Source organism: Pseudonaja textilis, chromosome Z (genome assembly GCF_049901715.1).
Source record: "Pseudonaja textilis isolate UNSWEBS1 chromosome Z, rPseTex1.2, whole genome shotgun sequence".
Classification (NCBI taxonomy): domain Eukaryota; kingdom Metazoa; phylum Chordata; class Lepidosauria; order Squamata; family Elapidae; genus Pseudonaja; species Pseudonaja textilis.
The window spans coordinates 67,594,212-67,617,313 of record NC_142008.1 but is presented as its reverse complement, the minus strand read 5'-3'; the positions used below and the strand labels follow the sequence as shown (position 1 = coordinate 67,617,313).

Below are 23,102 nucleotides of genomic sequence, written 5' to 3'. Positions count from 1 at the left end.
TGAGCCACTGTGTTGTGATGTTGTTTGTAATCAGTCTGAGCGATAGTCTTGCAACAGCTCAGTATGTGATCGATGGTTTCATCCGCTTCTTTGCAGAGTCTGCATTTGGGGTCATCAGCAGATTTTTCTATTCTGGCTTTGATTGCTTTCGTTCTGATGGTTTGTTCTTGGGCTGCAAGAATCAGGCCTTCTGTTTCTTCAGTGTTCCATTGGTCAGTCATAACCAGGTCTTTTCCTTATCTACTTTTCCTTGGATCTTTTCAAGGAACTGTCCATGCAGTGCTTTGTTACACCAGCTGTCAGCCCAAGTTTGTATCGCTGTTTTCCTATATTGATTCTTGCTTTGCTGCACTTTGAGCAGCTTCCTCTTGTTGACCTCCATCAAAGCTGGTTCAATACTGTCTTTCACATAATCTGCCAGAGCATGTTTCTCTTCTTCGACTGTTTGCTTCACTTCACCCCCCTGCTTTTCTGGGCAAATTTAGCCTATCAACGTCACTATGCAGGTGCAATGCATAGTGTATGGTCATCAGTTTCCTTGTTTTCCTATCCAACATCCTTTGATGTTGACCAGTCCATAGCTTTCACTTCCAATAAACAGTTCTGTTTTCCAGTGCTTCATTGCATTTGCAGTGGAAGTACCAGTACACTTGCATATTCCGTTGACATCCAGGCACTTGATGATCCAGCTGTGTGGTAGTGAATCAAATGCTTTCTTGTACTCAAGCCAAGTTGTATGCAGATTTGTTTTTCGGCTTCTGCAGTTCTCTAGAATCATTTTGTCGATCAGGAGCTGATCTTTTGTGCCTCTGCTTCCTCATTTGTTTCCTTTTTGCTCTACTGGCAAGATGTTATTTGCTTGTAGGTAGTCCTGGATCCTGTCAGCTATGATGCCAGTCAGGAGCTTGAACATGGTTGGCAGACACGATATTGGCCTCTAATTTGCAGGTGTTTCCCCTTTTGCTGGATCCTTCTGTATCAAGTAGATTTTCCCAGCTGATACCAAGTGCCTCAATAACAATGGATATAATTGTTACATGCTTCATCCATAATCACTTAGTTTCGATGGCCAGTTCACCATATTTTGTGATTTTTTCCAGTTCTTTTTCTTCAACTTTGGTGTCTCCTGATACCACAATATAAATAAATTGTACATTTCCAACAACTGTGATATCTGGCATGCTGTATTCTAAATGACAATCTGTATTCGAAAGTCCCACAAGATCTTCACTTTCTCATTTTTGATAACTTTTTCCACTTTACATTCCCATGACTTTTCGGATACAGATAAGTCTTATTTCTTACATAATAACCAGTGTATTAATTTAGCAACTCGGTCCTGTCTAGCTTTGTAATCAGTTTGTGCAATTTTGCTCATTCGCATATTAAATGTGAAACAGTTTCGACTTTGTCATTGCAAAGCCAACAGTTTGGATTATTGGAGTTTTTTTGTATCTTCACTTTCATGGCATTAGTTTGTAGTGCTTGTTCTTGAGCAGCAAGTATTAAATCTTCCATTTCTTTCTTGAAGGTTCCCATCTTAAGCCATGCCCATGTCAAGTTGTCATCACATTTTCCTTCAACATTTTTCAAGTGCTGTCCATGCAAAGCTTTGGTTTTCCATCTATTTAATCTGTCATCCAGCTGTTTTTCCTTATATTTTTTCTTTGTTTCTGTTGTTTTTATAACATTCTCCATCTTCCCACCCTGCAGCAATTTTTCGGTACTTTGGTTCACATAATCATTCAAACTTCGTTTTTCTTCTTCTACAGTTTAATGGATTTGCAATAACCCTCTGCCCCCTATTTTCCTTGGCAGGTACAAAATTCATGGGTGCAATATTTGGACTGTTAAGTCCAAACCAGCATACCTATTTTTCCCTTTTAAAAAAATCCCCAACTTTCCACACACATGCACACACACACAACCTTTTTCCTGATACATCACCAATCTTTAGTCCTGTGGATTTTGAAAATCATAACAAACCCTACAGATCCTACCTAAATATAATTCTTCACCTTCATAATAATGAAAATTTGAGTATCTGAAAAAACAATGATAAACTTAAGAGGTGACAAGGACTTTGTCAAGCAATACTTTAGATTCAGTCTCCAAAAGACATATTTAGTACTCTTCTGAAAATCAGCCTGATTTATATTACAAGTAATCAGGAAGTACAGCATGTTCAAAGAACCAGCTGGGAATTTTGCATCTTTTGAGTTAATCCATTCGTGCTCCAAGCTATTAACTCATGATGTAATTAACTGCTACCTCTATAACCTGATATGCTGTGCTACCAAGGAGCTTGCAAAACATGGAATCAACCCTTTCCCACCCCAATGTGTGCATCATGTTGGAAGCTATTGGTAGACTCCCTTTCTGCAAAGTCTACTGTATGGTGCAGAGATCCATAAGCACTGCTTTTTGATGGTGCTGTCTATTTTATGGGAAAATCTCGTAAATCTGGCTACCACAGTCTTAGTCTTCCAGAAGCTTTTGAACACTGAACTATTCAGGAGAGTTTACGATGGATAATAAGAAGTTCAGTAATTTTTCTTTATATTTAAGATTTCATGATTTTAATTATAATTTTAGCTTGATGGTTGTTTTAATTTTTAATGCTCTATTTTTTTTCTTCTTAATTAGTGTAAGCATTGAGACTTTTCTCAGTTATGACACATAGTAAACAAATAAACAAAACCAAAGAATGAATTTCACAATTTGGACTGGATCGTTACATAATTGATATTTCAGTCTTTGCTTGGTAAATCACTGAAAACTTGTTTTTATAAAAATTGCTATTACACTAAATATTATTATGCTAAACTGATTAACAAAAAATCTGAATAAATATACCAGACGATAATATAATTTCCCAATGAATCATCACAATAAAAATAAAGATAGAAGAAAAATGGAAAAAGGACTGGAAAGTAGGTTCTGGATCAAGAATCGTGGATTATTCTGGTATGGAACTTGCCTAAAAGAATCCTCATACAACACTGGAAGAAGAAATATATATCTTCAATTTGTCACATACACACATTCTATATCGTTTTCAGTTAACATTTGAATTACTTGTTTCCTGAGAAAAAAGCAATAAGCTAAAATTTCTGGTTGGCAGAAGTCCTGTTTTGCCTGCAGAAGATTCCAGATTCTGAAAAAGAAAATCCTTGCTGAACTTTTGCATTGTTGCCTGCCAATTTTGATTTAAGCAACATAAACACAATTAACGCCCTGGGCAGCACGGAAATTACTTCAAGTTATAGATGTATGCAAGAAAAAAATTTAAGATCCCAATTTCCTCTTTTTAAGATAATGCTAGGGGAGCTATATCGCTATGTATATAATGTGTAGGTATGAGAAAAGTATATTAATATATATGTGTATAGGAAAGAGATGGCTCCAAAAATGGTGGGCTGAGCACCGGGGTGTGTTTTCCTGATGACAAACAGCTAATTTTGCTGACAGCTGTTTTTTGGCGGTGGATTTGAACAGCAACAACTAGGAATGACCAAAGATTACCTTCAATGACTATGGACCTACTTGGGAAGAGGAATCTCAATGATTCCAATTTTTGGTAAGAGTGGCTGGAGGATCAGATCTCCATCTTTTCCTTTCTGCTGTTTGTTTTATTATCACATTTTAAGTGCACATTTTGAAGTTTTATTTTTCATTTTCATATATTTCTTTTTCATATAAAGTAGGGTTTCTTTTATAAAATAAAATAAAAATTATAATATAAAAAAGTAGATAGATGTCAGATCAAATTTGTTGGGTAAATAAAGGATGCAAATGATCAGCTGTCTGCAAGAAATATAAATCCTTCCATTTCCCACAATCCTATCAGAACTGAAGAAGCTTCTTGGATGAGAATAGAACCATCTTCACAGAAAAAAAAAAGAAATTCCAGTCACCTCCTAAAAAAACACTTTTGGGACAACCATGACCTGGATGACTGAGAATCTCTACGGACATTGAATAAATAGTTGCAGAAGATAATAAATTTTAGGCCTGTTTTACAAGTGGGGAAATTTATTTTTAAAATATATTTACCAGTATTCAATGGGGGGACAACCTATATGTGTGCTTGTGGAGGATTTTATGCACATCTTTTGTATGTGTTTGTGTGTGTGTGTGTGTGTTTTGAGTTTGTAATTGTTCTGAAAAATTTTTTTAAAAATTGATAAAACATTTCTAGTTGAAAACGAGGAACAAGAAAATTGTGTTTCAGATGTATAAGAAAAGCACTCTGGTTGTATTTTACTCTATCCAATAGAGATGACTATATCTACCATCATTTTACAACACAATTATCATCAGCAATCCTAATTCATTGTTACATATGATAACAGAGGACAAAAGGAAGACAAAAGTCTATCCTGGCATTTTTAATGTGGAGTTTTTGGAGGGTGAGATGCCTCTGAATCTCTAGCAGCATGTCCTATTGATTTCAATGAGATCTACTACTGAGTACCTATGACAGTAACAAAGGTTATTCCTATTCCTCAATTGAAATTTGCAAAAATCCCACATTTAGGCAAATTAAACTTTTTTCCAGATAAAAAAATCAGTTCTTTCCCACACATTCACAATTGCTCTTAAAGATATTTAAATTATGTACATTCCTTTCATTTAAAGAGAGAGAAGATTGGAAATAATTATTACCTGTGTTTGAAGTCAATCTGGCTTCAAATTTAAAAATAAAATGTGGAACCAACTTGGAGTAAGAAAATTTGTAGGAAAAAAATCCATCCACCCTGCCACCACTTCCTCTAGAAATTTTAAAAGTGTTTCATGGAGTGTATGGCCAAGAAATGATAAAGAACATAGCAGAAGTTGCATGCTATTTTGAACAACCCATGCAAAACTTCAGAACCATGTTTTGATTCCTTTTGGGAGGGCCAGGAAAGAAGAGACCTGCCTTATCTGCAAGGTGAGCAGAGGGATATTTCACAGGCTGGAGGCAACAGCATAGAACACTTTCTTCTTGGACCCTATCAGTCGAAGTTCTTCAACTAATGGTGCCTGCAACATAGGTTCTTTACCTGACTAGGCCATTGTAATGGGTCAAAGACTGTTCCGTAGGTAGTCTAGCCCCATACCATGTAAATAGTATCTGTAATGCAAGCTGGCATTAAAATATCATGGTCACCTCAAGCCTGCAGTCACTGTAGTGCTGAAAATGTGCCAAGTGGAAAGGATAAAAATGGGACTCACAGCAGCTTACTTACATGCCACAATCAGAACAGTTAACTATTTTCATTAATACATGCCATCTTTGGTTGTGTGGTTATGCTTTTTTTAATGTAAAATTATCCTTTTGATTTTCAAAGCATTTAATAATGTGTGCTTAATTTGATATATCACATAAGATGGATTGATTAATCACTAAGAGCCCATTTTAATTGGTGAGCCTATTTAGGAGCCTATTTATATTCTGGTGAGTTTGTGCAATAGAGAATTTTAGTACCTAAAACCAAGTTCTCTGCTGATATATGCCATTTCTATCACTATTTATGTCTCAACAGACCAACTAGAAAATTCATTAAACCAGTATTAATCCCTCAGGAAATAAAGTTTTCAAAATTTGTTATAAGCTTAAAAGAAGCAAAGACTAATTTTAATTCTTACATTTTTGCATGACATTTTGGGAATTATAATAATCAGTAATTTTATTCTATCCTAAATTCTAAAGCAGGGGTCTTCAAACTTGACAGCTTTAAGATTTGTGGACTTCAACTCCCAGAATTCCTCCTCCAGTCATGATAGAATAGAATAGAATAGGATAGGATAGGATAGGATAGGATAGGACAGGATAGGATAGAATAGAATAGAATACTTTATTGGCCAAGTCTCAGGAATTCTGGGAATTGAAGGCCACTAACTTGCCAAGTTTGAAGACCCTTATTCTGAATCTAAAGGATATCTCTCAGGATAAATACTAATTTGTAATATATTTTATCCATAATTAATATATATAATTTAATTCTATAATTTAATAGCCTTACATATTATTTATTTATTTATTTGATTTATATTGCCACCTATTCACCCATGGTGACTCAAGGCGGCTTACACAATGTAAAATCATATTTAAAACAAAGAATAAAAATAAAAACAAAAAGAACAAAAAGAATCAAATAAATTAGTAAAGTACAATAGAACAAAATTTGGGAAAACAAAAAACAAAACAAAAACAGAAGCCAACTCCCACCCCCCAGCCCAACAATAGCGGGTCACACTAGCCATTTGATGAGTTCCATCCCTCTCTGGGTTCCCCAGCCCCGCTGGCATAAACCAGGTCTTCAGTGCCTGGTTTATGTAGTAGTGAGGAATCTTCAGTGCCTGGTTTATGTATTAATGAGGGGGCCATTCTAATCTCTAGGGGAATGATGTTGCAGAGAGATGGAGCCACCACAGAGAAGGCCCTTCTTCTAGGTCCCACCAGGTGTATCTCCCTCAGGGGTGGAACCTGCAGCATGCCCTGCCTCCTCACTCTAATGGGTCAGATAGATGTCACTTGCAAGAGATGTTTCCTCAGATAACCCAGACCCAAGCCATGGAGGGCTTTAAAGGGGATAAACAACACCTTGAATTGCCCTGGAAGCAAATTGGCAGCCATTGCAGCTCCTGCAGGAGAGGTGATACATGCGCACACCGTGATCTGCATAAAACCATGCGGGCAGCTGCATTTTGCGCCAACTGGAACTTCCAGATGGTCTTCAAGGGCAGCCCCATGTAGAGCACGTTGCAATAATCAAGACGGGAAGTGACCAGGGCATGAGTGACTGTAAGTAGGGACCGCTAATCCAGGAAAGGGTGTAACTGGTGCACAACCCGCAGTTGTGCAAAGGCCCTTCTGGCCATGACTGCCACCTACCCTTCAAGCAGGAGTCATCAGTCCAGGAAAACCCCTAGATTATGCACAGGGTCTGTTTGGGGTAGTGCCACCCCATCCAAGACTAAAGGTGGTAATTCTCCCTGAACCAACGAACCCCAGACCCGGAGCCACTCAGTCTTGTTGCTCCCAATGCAGCCCCTAACAGCCCCCAGGCATTGCAACATTTATTTGATTCTTTTTGTTCTTTTTGTTTTTATTTTTATTCTTTGTTTTAAATATGATTGCAACACCTAACTCACCACGGGTCGAGACATACAGCTGAGTATCATCAGCATATTGGTGATACCTCAGTCCATGGTGATGGATGATCTCACCCAGCGGTTTCATATAAATGTTGAACAGGAGCGGAGAGAGTACCAAGCCTTGCATAACCCCTAAAGCAGCGGGCGAGAGTTGGATCTCTCCCCTCCTATTAACACTGACTGAAAGCAGCCACAGAGGAAGGAAGTGAACCAAGACAGCACAAGGCCTCCCACTCCGATCCCCTGAAGCCCTCCCAGGAAAATCCCATGGTCAATGGTATAAAAGCTGCCGAGAGGTCAAGTAGAGCAAGGATGGATGCACTACCCCCATCCCACTCCTGTCAGAGATCATCCAAAAGTGTAATCAGTGCTGTTTCTGTCCCAAATCCAGGCCTGAATCCTGACTGGTAGGGGTCGAGATAATCCGTTTCATTCAGAAACCTCTGGAGCTGCTGCACAACCACCTTCTTAACAACCTTCCCCAAAAAGGTAAGATTGGAGACTGGTGGGAAATTATCCAACCGGGTGGAGTCAAGTGATGGCTTCTTAAGAAGATGGCAGACCACAGTCTCCTTAAAGTGCTTGGGCACTGTCCCCTCTTGTAGAGAACCATTAATCACCGCCAGAGTCCACCCGCCTGTCACCTCCTGGGAAGTTTTCATAAACCAGGAGGGACATGAGTCTAAAATACAGGTGCTCATGCGCATACTCCCTAGGATCCTGTCTACTTCCTCAGGAGCAACAGGGTCAAACTGTTCCCAGATAACAGGGCAAGAACCTGCCTCAGAAGCTTCCACTGGATCAGCAACCACATCGGCATCTAACTGGGAATGAAGTTGAGCGATTTTGTCTTCCAGAAAATCCACAAATTCCTCAATGTGCCCCTTCAGGGGGACCTCAATCTCCTCCTTCCCTAAGAGGAGACAGCTCATCTTGAAGAGGGTCGCTGGGTGATTATCTGCAGATGCAATTAGTGTGGAGAAGTATTTACACTTCATCTAACGAATCGCCACAAGGTAGGCCTTAGTAGCAGCTCTTACCTGTGTTCGATTGAGTTCATCTCCTGTCTTCCACCAGCACGCTCTAGATGTCTCCTCATGCATTTCATCCCTCTCAGTTCCTCTGTATACCATGGGCCACAGAGAGGTCTACGAGTGAGGAGAGGTCACAAGGGTGCAATCCTATCCAGAGCCTCAATCACCTTCCTATTCCAAACAGTGACTAAGAGTTCGGCTGGACTGCAGAATAGATCTGTAGTTATAACCCCCAGCTCCTTCTGGAACCTATCTGGGTCCATAGTTGATGGGGGAGGGCCAATCTAATAGGTCCTGGTTCCCTGCAGAGGGATGCAGCTTTTGAGAAACTCATTGCCATCAGACCATGACAAGGGGACCAAGGACCAATTCCAGGTCACATAGACACTGCTCTGACAAGAACACCAAATCAGGAGTGTGACCTTTATTACTAGTCGGGCTCTGGATAATCTGGGACAGGCCCATGGAAGTCATGGTTTCTATAAAATCTTGGGCTACCTCCAACCCCAACCCCAGAGAAGGCAGGTTGAAATCCCCTAGAACTATAAACCTGTGGAATTCCACTGCCAGTCCTGCGGTGAAGTCCAGGAGCCCAGGTAGGGAAGCTGCCATGCAGCAGGGAGGCTGGTATAGCAGCAGCAATCCCACCTGATCCTTGAGCCCAATCTAAGAAAAAGGATCTCGCAGCCGAGGACTTGTTGAACAGTGCCTCTGGAGGCTACCAGAGATTCTCTGATAACAACAGCCACACCTCCTCCCCTGCCCTGAGGTCTAGACTGGTGCCATGCTTGATAACCCACTGGGCACATTTCTGCAAGAGGAACGCCTCCCTCTGAGCTCCGCCAAGTTTCAGTTATAGATCAGCCTTCTCTTTGAGGATCAAATCGGCAATAAGGCTAGCTTTATTGCAAGCTTATCTCACATTTAAAAGCAGCAGTCTAAGACCAGGACCACCACAGATCTGCTGACTAGGAAAATGAGGTGAGTGCAGTGGGGCAGAACATGAGATTGTTATTAAACACATAACATTCGTGTTATGGTGAAATATAAGGTTTCTCATGGCACTCAATCACCTCAAGAGGAAAACTTACTTAAATAGATAAGCCTACAAGATAAACAACTCTCATTTAGTATTAGTATTATGCCCTCTGTAACAGGAAAACAAAAGATAGCTTAACTCTCACTGGACAAAATATAATGCAAGTCTAATTGTAAAACTTAAAAGTAATACATTTCTCGCATTATAATCCTGTACATTTCAACTGGGAATTGTCACATCAGTATAATCTAAAACTGGTATGACAACAGTATGATTTTATCAACTCTTTAAAAATCCTAGCCATCTATTCACATTCTGCTATTTTAATTTGATCACCTTGTATCATTTGTTACTATCTAACTTCTTTTATTTCTTCAACTCTCCAGATTTGGCCTAAGATTCCTAGAAAAGAGGCTGCCCATGAAAACCTTATAATAATAGGATAGCCCTATATTATATGTCTGTTGATCAATAAATCCCATAAAATTCAGGAGTCCTTAGTTCTATGTAGCATTACAAAATCCAGATTGAACTATAAATGTGTTTCCTGTTGCAAGCATCATAGATCAGTACCTTGGACAGCTACACTGCTAACTTTATGGCATTGGGATTCTCACTATTTGGGACTTTTGAAATGTTAAGAACACATGCAGAATGGCTATTGAGGGAAACTTGTTTCTTTACAGAACTGAGAGCACCGTTCTAAACATATAACTGAGCTTATGCCATTCATCAGTTTTATTTGATAAGACTGACGGTTGGGATTGTTTGGAGCCAGAAGCAAACATATATATGGAGCTGAAAGCTCTAGTGCCTTGCTTTCTAACATATTAGCTTTCTGGTATGTTGGATTCCTATACCAACTTTCTATAGGGTTTCAGTAAAGAGCCAACTCAGTTCAAAGTACATATTTTGGGGGGGAGGGTTTAATGACTAAGAGTTATCCAGGACATATCCTGCAGAATCATAGACTTTGGACACGTATTATTTGAATGATTTGCCTTAACTTGATTTTAAACATGCACTTGTAAATACAATTAATAAGAACTGGAGAAAAAGACACAAGTTGTGTTATTTTAGTACAGGAGTGGACAACCTGAATTTCTTTAGCTTTGATGGACTTCAATTCCCAGCATCCCTCTGGACTGAACAAATGGATGAAGAGATCCCAATTTCAGTCAACGTAGATTGCATTTCGCCTCTCCACTTTAATTCTATACAGGTGAAAATAGAGGATTCCTTCAAACTTTTTTTTTTGAAACTAATTGCCGTGTAATTCTGTAACAAAATAAAGAGAAGGCTCAATTGCTAGTATGCCTAATATGGAAGATAACTCTCTTCTTTCATACTTTCATGACTTTTAAAAAATACGTGTTGGCCTAATCTAAAAATCGTAATCCCATGGAATTCCTCGTGGACTCACGCATGTTTTTTTAGGGGGGGGGGGGCTAAAAGAACAGTCAAAATGCGCTAGAAGTTACCACACTGATGCAAGCTAATTTTTAAGAAGTATACTTAAAACCGTAGTCTTCAAACTTGATCCTCCCAGTCTGTCGGATTGTGTCATGCGTGTTCCCATATCCGAGTCTTCTCGACGCCACCTCTCTTTAAGTACCCCCCTCTCTTTCTTCCCCATGATCCTCCCCTTCTCTTGCGCGCGCTCTCTCTCGATCTCTGCAAGTCGGATTTGTTTCTCTCCTCCTTCTTCTTGAGATTGTGTTCTTGAATTGCCTCCGCGTCAGGATTCCTGAACCAGCCACTATGGCTGACATAAAAACGGGCATCTTTGCGAAAAATGTTCAAAAGAGGCTGAACAGGGCACAGGAAAAGGTAAGCGAAGACAACTGCAACTGCTGGAGAAAAAGCGGAGTCTGCGATGAAGAAGCGTAGAAGTGCGAGGGCAAGGGGGTGGCAGCTTGCAACAGATCCTTCAGTAAATGCGAGGGATAGAAATCAGCACCTCGCGGATCCATTTGAGAAGAGCTGCACAACCAAGCCGGGCCAGAAGACGTGCAGCGCTGCTACGGCGTTGCAAATGCAAACGCTGAGCGCTTTCATCGCGATCTCGGGCAAGGCCGCGGCTGCGGATGCCGGCGTGGATCAACGTCAGGCTTTCCATAACTAAGCTGCCGCCCTCGCCCGATTCGCTTTTTCTAGAATGGTTTGTACAGAGTGCATTATACCTCTATTAATTGGAGCTCTTACAAGATGGGGTGGAAGCCCGTTAGGGCGAGCGAGAACCAAGTAATTAATCAGAAGGACACGAGCATTTTAAGGGCTGTATTGAATCCCTCCCCGCGGGAAACTAAAAGGAAATATTCAAGGCCGTCTGACTTTTGTTGCCCCATTTGCTTCAATGCCTTGCAGGGCAGTTAAAGGTGACGTTGCTTGGCCTTCCGCAAAAAAAATGTGTGTGTGTGTGTGTATATATATATATATCAGAGGAATTGCCGCGCACCATCAAAACCGCGTTCCCTGCTCGTGTACAGAACAGCACCCTTTGGAAAAATGGTTGAATTCGGGCTCAGTGGGCTGGGGAGTTGCGGCACAGAAATACTGGCGTGGACTTGATTCCTTGCTCATTTGTGTGCCTGAAGTGCTCCCTCTATAAATAAATCTTGATAAAGAGATGGTGGACCGCGGAAAGATGCCCCCTCCCCAAGGAACTTTTAGTTAATACTTTGTCTATAATTACCGTGATCTTCCCTCTTCTGTTGGCAAGCTGCTCTCATCAATAGTGTTATATAATATCCCTTGGCCCATTGAATGATAACCATATTCATGAACCCTTTTAATCAGAGGAAAGATGTAGGGAAGAGTTAGAATTAGATTGCCTTATACCTGTTCTATCATTAACTCAAGAATTATGTATTATTTCTTACCACAGAAAATCAAACAGTTGCAGGTGATGTGCTGTTTTGCCTGGGCCAAAGGTTGGGCCTTGCTTTAATATTTAGTTTTGCTTTTGGGATCAGCTTGCTCAGAGTCAAATACTGTTTGCCAAGAGATAGCGGCTCCAGATTTTTGCAGCCTCTTGGCTAATGAAAAAACCTGTATATTCTGTGAGCTGTTTGTGTGCTCCATAGAAAACAGTTTTGATCCTTTTCATTAATAATAAGACCCCTAGAGAAATATGACTTGGCTACCTTATGGTGATAGTCTTGTTAAGACCATCTGTATTTTATTTGGGAAAGACATTGGGCCATTCTGTCTTATACTTCCCACTTTCCTTTTCCAGCATTCTGGTGCTTTGATAATATTGCAGCTGCTATCAAAGGATTTTGATAATCTGCAGCTTGGAAGGAGGATTGAAACTATAGTTGTCTCTGCATAAATAAAGATTCAGTTCTCCCTAAGCCCCATCTTTATGTGACCATTTCACTAGATTATAAGAGGATTATGTTTCTTTTAATAACAGCCCTAGCTTAATGTAAAGTTATTTGATCTCCTGACTGCATTCATCTGGAAACTAAAGCAGCATTGATCAGAGAGGTCTTCTCTAAATGGCTTCTGTCACTAATCCACAATGGCCACCAAACACCCCATATTCCAGTGTTTTATCAAACATTGCCAAGTTTTATCAAAACTATTGCCAGGTTTTTATTCAAAATTCAGAGTTCTGGCTGCTTAAAATATATTAAAAGGAAACAAAATCCACATTACTCAGGTTCCTAATGATTTGCAACTGAATCTGCAGCAGTTTTAATTCTTAGGAACAATGGACCAATAGAGACAAATAGATGATAGAAATGGGGTATAAAAGATTCTGGTAGAAACATGAGATGGAAGAATGGGTGGGCTTTGGGCTTATATTCAGGGAAATCAACTTTTGATGTTTTGCCATATTTAAAAGCAGTGCTTTTTCTCTTAGTAAGACAGAATAGTTTCCTGTAGGTCTGAATTAAATAGCTCAGGTATATGGTGACTGAATAACTCTGCAGAGTTATTGGAATACATTTTGCAATCTGAAATATACTTTTTTAAAAAATGATACTTGTTTAAAACCTATCAAACCCACAAAACGAGAGTGTTAAAATCCTCTCCTTGCCTCACAGCTGTCCTCAAGACTGTTAAGATTAATCTTCAAAAAGTTTGTTTGAATTCTAATGCGTGGGCTCCACAATGCAATCCTTTTTGACTCTAAACTCTTCAATATTAATACATAGTTAATGCTGACTATTTCATATTGGATCTGCAATTTGATGTAGGTACAGATGCTCCATAAACAAGGAAAATCAAGCCACCATCCACATATATTCTATGGTGGTGTGAATGCTTGATTACTTTAATCACATAGGCTTCCACATTCAATTATTGATATCTTTAGAGAAGGCTGGAGGGCAAGGGTGGGATTCTACCAGTTCTGTCCACTTCTGTAGAACTGATTGCTCTGAAGAGCAGCAAACAGAGAGCATACATAAAACCAGTTCTATGTCTGCTGCTGTTCTGGCCCACCCGTCTGCCTGGGCTCTTACCTGACTTTTATTTCCTGTGTTTTCCAGTGTGCAGCTGCTTTGTGTGACATAGCTGTGGTTGAAAAGGCAGGAAAAAAGGGCTTTTCCAACCACTGCGCACTTGCACGCAGCACTGCTCAACTGTCTGGGCAGCTCAGCAGATTGTAAATTGCACTTGCGCGTGTGCGGGCATGCACGCACAACAAAGAGCAACAGAACCGGTAGTTATATCGGTCAGGTCCCGTCCCTGCTGGAGGGCTGCTGCCACTAAATAAATAAATAAATATAAACATTCCTGCATTAGGTTCAAATGACAGTTGATTGGATCCAAGATCTATGGAAATCAATGGAAAATTAGTGTGATATTGTTTTCTCTGATCCATTAATAGCAAACTTAAGTTAGTATGCAACTTATTTGATGGTTTTATAGACCAGCTAAGCTAATCATGATTTGTTGACTGAACTGTAACAATCTAGTTCCTACATAATGTGATATTCTAGATTTAAAACCAAAGAAACCACATCATGGCTGTGTGTATATGTGGGCATTTGTGTGTATGTTGTTATGAGTAAGTACCTAGAAATTAAGTCATTGATGGAGCTTGTTTAGGATTTGTTTTTCAACTTTTTTTTTAGTTGAGTGTTAGTATTTCCAACTTATTTATTTCTATTTGGTGTTTTTTTTTTGTTCTGTTTTACTATATTGTGAGTTGCCCAGAGTCCTTTGAGAATCTGGCAATGCCTAAATTGGAAAAAAAGAGATGAGTGGATAGAGTAGAATATAGAACAGAATAGTATGGAGCTGGAAGGGGCTTCGGAGGTTTTCTAGTCCAGCCCCCTGCTCAAGCAGGAGAATATATACCATTTCAAACAAGTAACTGTATAGTCTCTTCTTAAAAACCTCATTTAATGGAATACCCATGAATGAGCTACACAACTTTATTTTGGGAAGGAGGAATCAAGAGAAGAAATTATTGCAATCTTCAATGATCTGTAAAAATTATTATGTAGAAAGTGGAACAATCCTGTTCTCCATTTCACCAAAAAACAAAAGTGATCATTAATTGAAACGAAATATTGGTTAAATGTTTAGCTCATTCCTAATAGCAAACATTGTTTGAGATAGAAACAGCCTGCCTGAGAAGATGATGAGCTCTTTTTGAGATGTTTAAGCATTCAGCTTAATGAGATGCTGAAGCTGTGCCCAGATCCTACATTGTTTGAGAGTTAAGCAAGATAAACAGCACAATCAGCTATGATGTATTTATGTTCATACAGTAGAGTTCAATATTTTAAGATGGATTACAGCATAAAAAAACAATCAGATCCAAACACAGTTTTAACATCTCCCCCTTATTTTAAAAACAAAACCTAGACCAGTAAACTCTTTGAAAGAGGAAAAAGCCAGAGCACTAGAAAATCAGACCAAGTGCAGACAGATTCTTCCTGCCTCCCCTTTAGCTGGAAATTATTCTTTTACAAAACCATGTGAAGAGATTGGAAAACATTATTTTTACTAGCACATTTCTTTACAACACTAAAAGGCCATCCACTCATTTATACCATGAATCCAGTATTTCTATGTTAAAGACTTCCTTTTCACAAGCAACAAATGCCAAGTCTAGAAGACCTTGCCAACACTCCTTTTCCTATACTTGTAAACAGACATAAGGTCTCATTCTGCCTGTTTTTAATGCTCATTCATAAGTGGCATAGCTAATATAGAACAAAATGATACTGCCGCATCATCAGCATCAGAGTTAGGGTATGCAGACGTACAAAGATTCTTAGAAAAATATTTTTTTTCGAAAAGAAAAATGTGATCATGATGTACTGATGACATACCTGCTTTCTTGGTGAGGTAGTTTTATAATATGTATGATAGTTGACTGTCATTATTTCTAATTGTTTCATCTGGCAGGTAAGAAGGGAACAAAGGTATTTTTTTTTAAGAATTTTTATTTTTAAAAACAAACATACACATACAAAACATAAAAACATAGAATCATTTTCCATTTTATATACATACAGTATGTCAGTTGGTTACAAATCTTTTGTGCTATTCTTTTGCAGTCATTTATTCACAATGGAACAATGGTATTTATATACTCCCTTATCTTATGTTTGTGTGTCTGTGTCTTTGAGGCAGGGTGGATTACTAACATCTGCATAGAATAATGCCTACTGGTTTTTTTGGCAAGATTTCAGAAGTGATTGCCACTGCCACCTTCTTAGGGCTGAGAGACAGTGACTGGCCAAGGTAACCCAGCTATTAAAATGGGTCTTGAACTAATAGTCTCCTAGCTTTTAGCCTGATGCCTTAACTAGAACTCAAACTAATTTAATTCATTCTTTGCATCTATCTTTACACAAAAGAAAAAACAATCCAATCTATCAAAAGATTGATTAGGAATACAAGTCAAGATAGTTGTTGTAATGGCGAGGCAGTCAAGTTGTTTGATCATGAACAACTGAATTATGATGATCTTTATTGGAGTATAGTCTTGCATTTATATACATTTTTAGTTATCCTCCATCATTGATTAACTTTGGTTACTGCTTAACTTTCGTTACTGTTTAGTACAGTAATCCATACAATTAATTATCTCTAGTTAAAGTCTAACATATGTTTACTTCTCCTCTCTAATCCTCCTTTAGCCATAGATTAGTGACTTTGTTTGCCTGAGTTGTATTTGCTTGGAAACATTCTTTATCTGAGGTTTGCCATCCGAGATTGGAACATTCCTGCAATTGCAACTCTACATATCCTCGTTTTTTATTTTAAAAGGAGGATTCAAAGATTTATGAATGTATCGCAATTGTAGAGGGTTAAGAGAGGGGGAAGCGGGACGAAACAATGCGAATAAATTTGGAATATATTGAATAAAACAACCGGTTGCAATTAGTACAATAATAATAATTATAGCATAAAAGAAAAACTGTCTGAGCCAAGACCAATCAGGGACCCAATTGGTTAGCCACTCAAAAGGTGAGTATTGAGCATGGATATTATTTTGAGTGTATGATTGTTAATTGACAAGCTCATCCTCAATAGTTTTATTCAAAGAATGAAAATGTACAGCACATTCATGGTGTCCAATTAACGTACAGAACCCTCCCTGACGGGCTAAAAGATAGTCTATGGCAAAACACTGCTGTAAGACATCTTGATTTAAGTCTTCTATTTCATGCTGCAAATCACGAATAATAGCAGCAGTAGCATTGATGGATTTTTCAAGTCTGCAGGTGAGACCAAGAATAGATCATCTGTTTTCTTGAGCAATTATGCCAGGATAAGAGCTTAGAGTAAGGACTCCTGTAACGGCCCCTGCCAATGCATGGCCAAATGTAGAACCAGAAGACAATTGTGTGTCAATAATGACTTCATCATTACATGTAGACCCCAGAGAGGAACGCCGCTGTCGAGTTGATGGGAGGGTACCTATTTGAACAGGTAGAGTAAAATAGCCTATAGTTGCACATTGATAATTCTGAGGATGAACATTAGTGGCATATTTATCAAAAAAGAACCACATATTAGGATCCTTAAGCTGCCAACCAGCGCATATCGATCCTATATTAGATTGATCAGAGGCATTAAAAATAGGAAAATTGTCAGGATACATATCAGGAGCTATATTAATTCCATGTAAAGAAGAATTAAAGATACCTGACAACCAATAGTAGTCAGAACAATAACTATAATTCCCTAGCTTTTTTAATATGTGCTGAGCAGCATCATAATCAGACCAATTATGAAGCCAAGTGTGTTTAGCGTGACAACAGAAACACAGACCTCTTGTAAATTGACTAACTTTCAAGTAATGGCAACAGACAAAATCCAATTGCATAGGGGGTTTAGAAAATAGCCAGGAGTGTGAAATAGATTGTAGTTGTGAGACAATAAATGTAGAAGACATGATCAAGTTAGGGGTAAAAGAAATTTGACCAAATGCCATTGGGGGCTCATAGTATAAAGTAATATTTGTGCCATGGGTCATAAACATGTATTGGGCATGACGAACCCACAAATTAGGGTTAAGACAAACCACAGAAATGTCATTTTGAGCAGAAACACCATTGACCATAACAAGAAAATACAAAGTAAAATGGTAACAGAGTTAGCAGTAATAATAGCAAAAACAGCAGCAACAAGATTTTCAGGAGTCTGAGGCAATGAGGCCTGTTGCAGTTGTTGTTGAGCTTGATATGTAGTAGATTTAACCTGGCCCCAAGTGTTGGGTTGAGGACGCGTTGACCTTGGAAGACGGACTTCCATGTTCAGATGAAGATTGAAATCCGGAATCGGGTTGTGAAGGCCCTGATGCCATGCCATGATACGGATGAACACAGCGCGCTGGAACCCACACTGCTTGTTGAGTAGAAGGATCTTCCATGGCGGCGTAACCGTGACCCCAGGTGATCAGTGGTGTAGGGCCTTTCCAGGTTGGATCTGGAGCTTGGTGATACTTTACCAAAGGCCTTGCTAAAGATTCAGTAATTCGAAAATGCAAATTAACAGGTGAGTCTGCAAGAGAATCTAAAAAGGTCAAGTATATAATGCTACAGCAATGAGATTTTAAATCTTTCGCAGATGGTAAGAGCCAGACTTAGTTTGTAATTGTTTCTGAAGCAATGCCTTAAAAGTACGATGAGCTCGCTCAACTATAGCTTGACCCTGAGAGTTGTAAGGAATTCCGTGCACTAAAGTAATATTCCATTTCTGACAAAAGGTTTGAAGTTCCTTACTAATATAAGCGGGGCAGTTGTCAGTTTTAAACTGAGAAGGCCAACCCATTACAGCAAAAGAGGATAGGCAATGAGGAATAACATCTGAAGTACATTCATGTTTTGAAGCAGTAACCCAAAGGAAGTGTGAATGAGTGCCAATAGATGTATGAAGATAACAGTATGGCTTAAAGGTTGAAAATTGAGTTACATCCATTTGCCAAATTTGATTAGCTTGGGTTCCTCGTGGGTTGACACCCACTGGAAAGGAAACTGCCAGTTGCTGACAAGCTGGACAAGCACGGACAATATCCTCGGCTTGAGATAATGAAATTTTAAATTGCTTTGCAAGCAATTTGGCATTTTGATGAAAATAAGAATGAGTAACAACAGGATCAGCAAACAAAGATGCAACCTCCTTTAAGGATTCATCTGCCTTCCGATTTCCTTCAGTCAAGGCATTAGTAAAGGGAGTATGACTTCGAATGTGTTCTACATACAAAGAATACAAGCGAGTTTCCAAACTATTCTTTAAAGATAAAAACAAGGATAACAAATTCTTATCCAAAGAGAGAGCACAATAAGAAAAGGGAAGAGATTGCATAGCTAAATACACATATTAAGTATCAACGATCAAGTTAATAGGTTGGTCATTGAACAATCGTAAAGCCAAAATCACAGCAGCCAGCTCAGCATGTTGAGCTGAAGTCTGCGTGGCAGTAAATTTAGAATACCATTGTTGTTGAATCTGCCAGACAACCACACCCCGTGTAGGTGATCCATCAGTAAAGACTGTAAGAGCTTTAGAAATAGGATTTCGCACAAAAATGGAAGAAAAGGCCGATTTAAAGTAGTAGTAACCACTATTCTAGGATCCTTGGGTAAAGAATACAACAAGTTTCCCACATATTGAGAAAAGGCTATCTGATATGATTCTGAAATTATCATCAAATGCTCATGTTCAACTTTTGTATGAGTGAAAGCTATGCTAATGAAATCCTGTCCTGTAAGATGTAAGGCTCATTTACAACCTTTAATAATCAAATCCTCTAATGCTGATTGATAAGGATAAATGTTTCTAGGTGGAGTAGCTGACAAAATAATCCATTCATGAATGTTGACCGCTTGTGGGGACGCATTAGAATAAAGACATCCCGTGGGTAAGGGTGTAGTGGGAAGAATAGCTAAGCAAAGTCCTATTGTTAAGGATGTTATCCTGTCCACATATCGATGCTTAAACTTATTCAATATTTCTTGAAGGCATGTTCTTTGAAGATCAGTTAATACAATTAGATCTCCTGGTGATTGTGCTCCCTTCAAAGACTGAAATAAGGGCAACATATCACCAGTTGTAATGTAGAAGAATGGGCGTGCCCAATTAATAATGCCAAGTAATTTTTGCCATTGTACTAATGTATATGATTTCTGTACTTGTAATTCAGGAAGAATTGGAATGGAGGAATAGTGCAACATTCTATGTCCTAAGTAGGTATAAGGTTCTACCTTTTGAATTTTGTCTGAGGCTATTTCCCATTTTTCTTTTTTATAACAAAAACAGGAGTATTCCAAGGACTAGTAGAAGGTTCTATATGACCAGCAGCCAATTCTTCTTGAACCAATTATTGCAAAGCAGTGAGTTTTTCCCTTGATAACGGCCATTGTTCCACCCAAACCGGCGTAGAACAGAGCCATTTAAGAGGAAGAGCCATCATCAAGAATCAAATGGGCATTAAGAAGAGAAAGGATATCACGGCCCCAAATATTAGTATGAATATCTAGAATGTATGGTTGTAGGAAAAAGGACTTACCAGCAGATGTTGTAACATTAATTTCTTGAACACTCTGCCAAGCAGCTGTAGAACCTCCTATTCCCCACAATGAAGAAACTGTTGTTTTTGGCCACTGTACTGGCCACTGTAAAGAGGAGATGACAGTAACATCGTCTCCAGTGTCCAATAACCCTTGAAATGGTTGTTTATTAAGGAAGAGCGTTAACAAAGGACGAGAGGAGTTCAGCTGATGAAGTAAGCCTACAGATAAAGAAGTCGATCCAAATCCTGCATCCCCACGATTACCTATACCAGGAGATGGAATTTCATATGGAAGAAGAAGCAATTGAGCAACAGAAGAATTACAAGGAAGAACTTGAGGAAGATTCACCCAAATCTGAATCATGAGGATACCAGTGTAATCTGAATCTATTACCCCAGGCACAATAAAATAGCCCTTTTTGTGTGCAGAAGAACGAGGCAAAATTAAGCCAACTAATCCCGAAGGAAGAGGACCTTTAAATTGAGATGGAACTATTTTAACTTCCATGGGAAATTTAAACTCAATTTCCTCTTGAGTGATTAAATCGATCCCAGCGCTACCAGCTGTGGCTGGGGAGGAGTGAGAAAGACTGCTGGAGGAGTCAGAGTGGTGGGAAAGGCACGCTTTGGATTCTCCATAGAGCTGCTACGAGCATCCAGAATGGGAGGTGCTCCAGTCCCGGCGCTCACAGGCTGAGCTTGAATTGAGGAATGCTCCTCCCCATCACATGGTCCCTCGTAGCGTTTCCCAGTTTTAGCTCAGCCTCGTGACAGTCAGGCTATGTTTTTTTCAAGCTCTTGGCCAATTCAGGTTTTCTCTGTAGGATTTCCACACCAGGTTGAACCTTTGATTTCATTATTTATGCGCAGTTGCTCTGGGGTCTATAGCTCCCTATGGGAGTTTCCCCCATCCTGGGGGGGAGTTTTTAATCTTTTCCTTTGGGCAGAATTCCAGCGCTTGCGTTGCTGGCGCCCCACACACCCCTCGCCTACCACTTTGTTCACTCTACCACTGAGCACCGTTTCGTTCCTGCCTCGATCGGTTGTTTCCCCCCACTGAACGCCCCGTAACCAGGGGAGATACATCTACCCCCTGTTCCTCCCGTTTTTGGGCCCTCATAGGCCTCTTCAACGCCGGGAGAGTGACCGCCGCTGATAGCCCCTCTCGCAACTCGCGGCCGCTATTTTGGGCGCCGCGTGGCATCCGCCATTTTGGGGCCTTGTCTAACAGTGCATCCAGGCTGCGTTGATATAAATTCTCACTAGGCAGCTCCCCGGGGACTGCTTAAAGCTGTAGCTCGTTCCCTCAAGGTTCCTTTCGAGGGTTTCCGAGCCTCCACAAGGTCCGTTGGCTCCGCAGCCGTTCTCAGCTGGCGAGGTAGCAGCACTTCCAACCCCCGGTTTTCGTCTGGAGGATAGCTGCTGTAGGCCATCATACTTTTCACAGGCCTGGCCTTCTTTTGGCTAATTGGACCACCTGCACGTACAACTGCTGCTCCCTTCGGAGCAATTTAAACCGCTCTAATAAGAGCAGCAATGAAACTGAACGGGCAATAGGCCCAGCTTCTTTATATATATTCCAATTCAGTCCATTTTCAAAAAAAAAAAAAAAAAAAAGAAGGAAAGCAAAATAAGGAGAATCATTAATGATTGAATGATTGATTCAATGGAATATTAAAAAAACAAAAACAAAAAAAAATTTCACTAAAAGGGGGGTGTGAAACAACCGTTGTGATACCCGGCCTTGGTGTAGGTCGCACTCAGACGAGCCAACCGTCTCATACTAACTTAAATAATTTTTTTCCAGCTTCTTTCTAGATGGCAGATGACAATTCTTCACGTGGCCCTTCTCTGAAGGCCAAATCCAAAATGCATTACCTGCGCAAACAGGCACAGGAGACCTCCAAAGCCTCACAGAAGGATGCCCTCAGGCGCCACAAGGCATTAGAGAGGAAATAGACAGGCGGTCTAGAGTCAAGCTCCGTGCCTCTGGCCCTTCCTCCCGCCACACCCTCAACCTCCTCCCAGCCCCTCCTCCTTCCTCGCCTGCTCAATCTTTGGCCTCGGTGCCTAGACAAGCTCCTGAAGCTACTTTCACCCCCACTGCTGCTGGCTTGCGCCAGGAGGAACCAGAGGAAGATTCCATGGCCGAAATCCCTGAGAAAATGAGATCCTGGATGGAGTTTGCCATCTGCCAGGGAATCGCGCAAGGTCTCCAGCAGATGGCCGGTCTGGCCCCTCGGCCTGCGGCCTCTGAAATCCAGGCTCCATCCATCAGATCGCTTTCCAGGTCGGATGCTTCACATCGTCAGGTACACTCCCAGAGGAAACTGCCTCTCTCTCATGGGGTAGAGGAGGAGGAGCAGGAACACGATCAAGGGGACCCGACCCATTTCGGGGAAGAGGAGGACCTTGATTTGGGGTCCATGATCTATAGTGAACCCCTCTCGGGGCAGACCCAATGGAGGGGAGATGTCAGAGGATGAAGGCCTCACCCCGGACCAGCCCACCTTCGTGGGGTTGTTTAAACCACACCTGTTTAGGTCCATCCTTTTCAAGGCCAAAAATATTTCAGGCCTGATCTCCCAACCCCCCCGAGCCTGCAGCCTCGGGGGACCCCATGACTCCATCTTTAGTCAGCCAGTGGTAGAGACCGAAGTCATTCCGGTCCCACCTATCTTTTCTGATCTGGTTTCCAAACAACTGGCCTCTACGGGGCGCCTCCTGCCCCCTCCAGTCAGGACAAACGTTTTTTCAACCTTGACCCTGACTTTTCTCTCCTGCTAGACCCCCCCTCTGTTGATGAACCCATCGTGGGTTTGGCTTCTTCCTCGACCCCTAGCGATGCCTTAGAGGCCCTGAAACCAGAGAACAAGCGAGCCGAGCTGGC

General features: G+C 40.4%; 2 protein-coding genes and 2 pseudogenes across 5 annotated transcripts in view; 1 reads left to right on the top strand and 3 right to left on the bottom strand.

Annotated features, from left to right (window-relative positions):
- Window positions 1-23,102, bottom strand: part of LOC148124062 (uncharacterized) — a 247,060-nt gene that overhangs the window by 115,784 nt on the left and 108,174 nt on the right. The gene's annotated exons all lie outside the window — the stretch shown is intronic.
- LOC148124065 (uncharacterized) lies at window positions 6,501-8,279 on the bottom strand (annotated as a pseudogene).
- Window positions 8,520-10,855, bottom strand: LOC148124064 (uncharacterized; annotated as a pseudogene).
- The window catches only part of AMPH (amphiphysin), a 151,906-nt gene continuing 139,633 nt past the window's right edge, over window positions 10,830-23,102 (top strand). For 2 of the 4 annotated variants that reach the window (XM_087918530.1, XM_087918529.1), the window contains exon 1: window positions 10,830-11,049. In XM_087918530.1, the coding sequence (XP_087774656.1) occupies window positions 10,981-11,049 (69 nt within the window). In that variant the 5' untranslated portion in view covers window positions 10,830-10,980. The remainder of the gene's footprint in view (window positions 11,050-23,102) is intronic. The other 2 variants (XM_087918532.1, XM_087918531.1) reach the window with 1 other exon arrangement.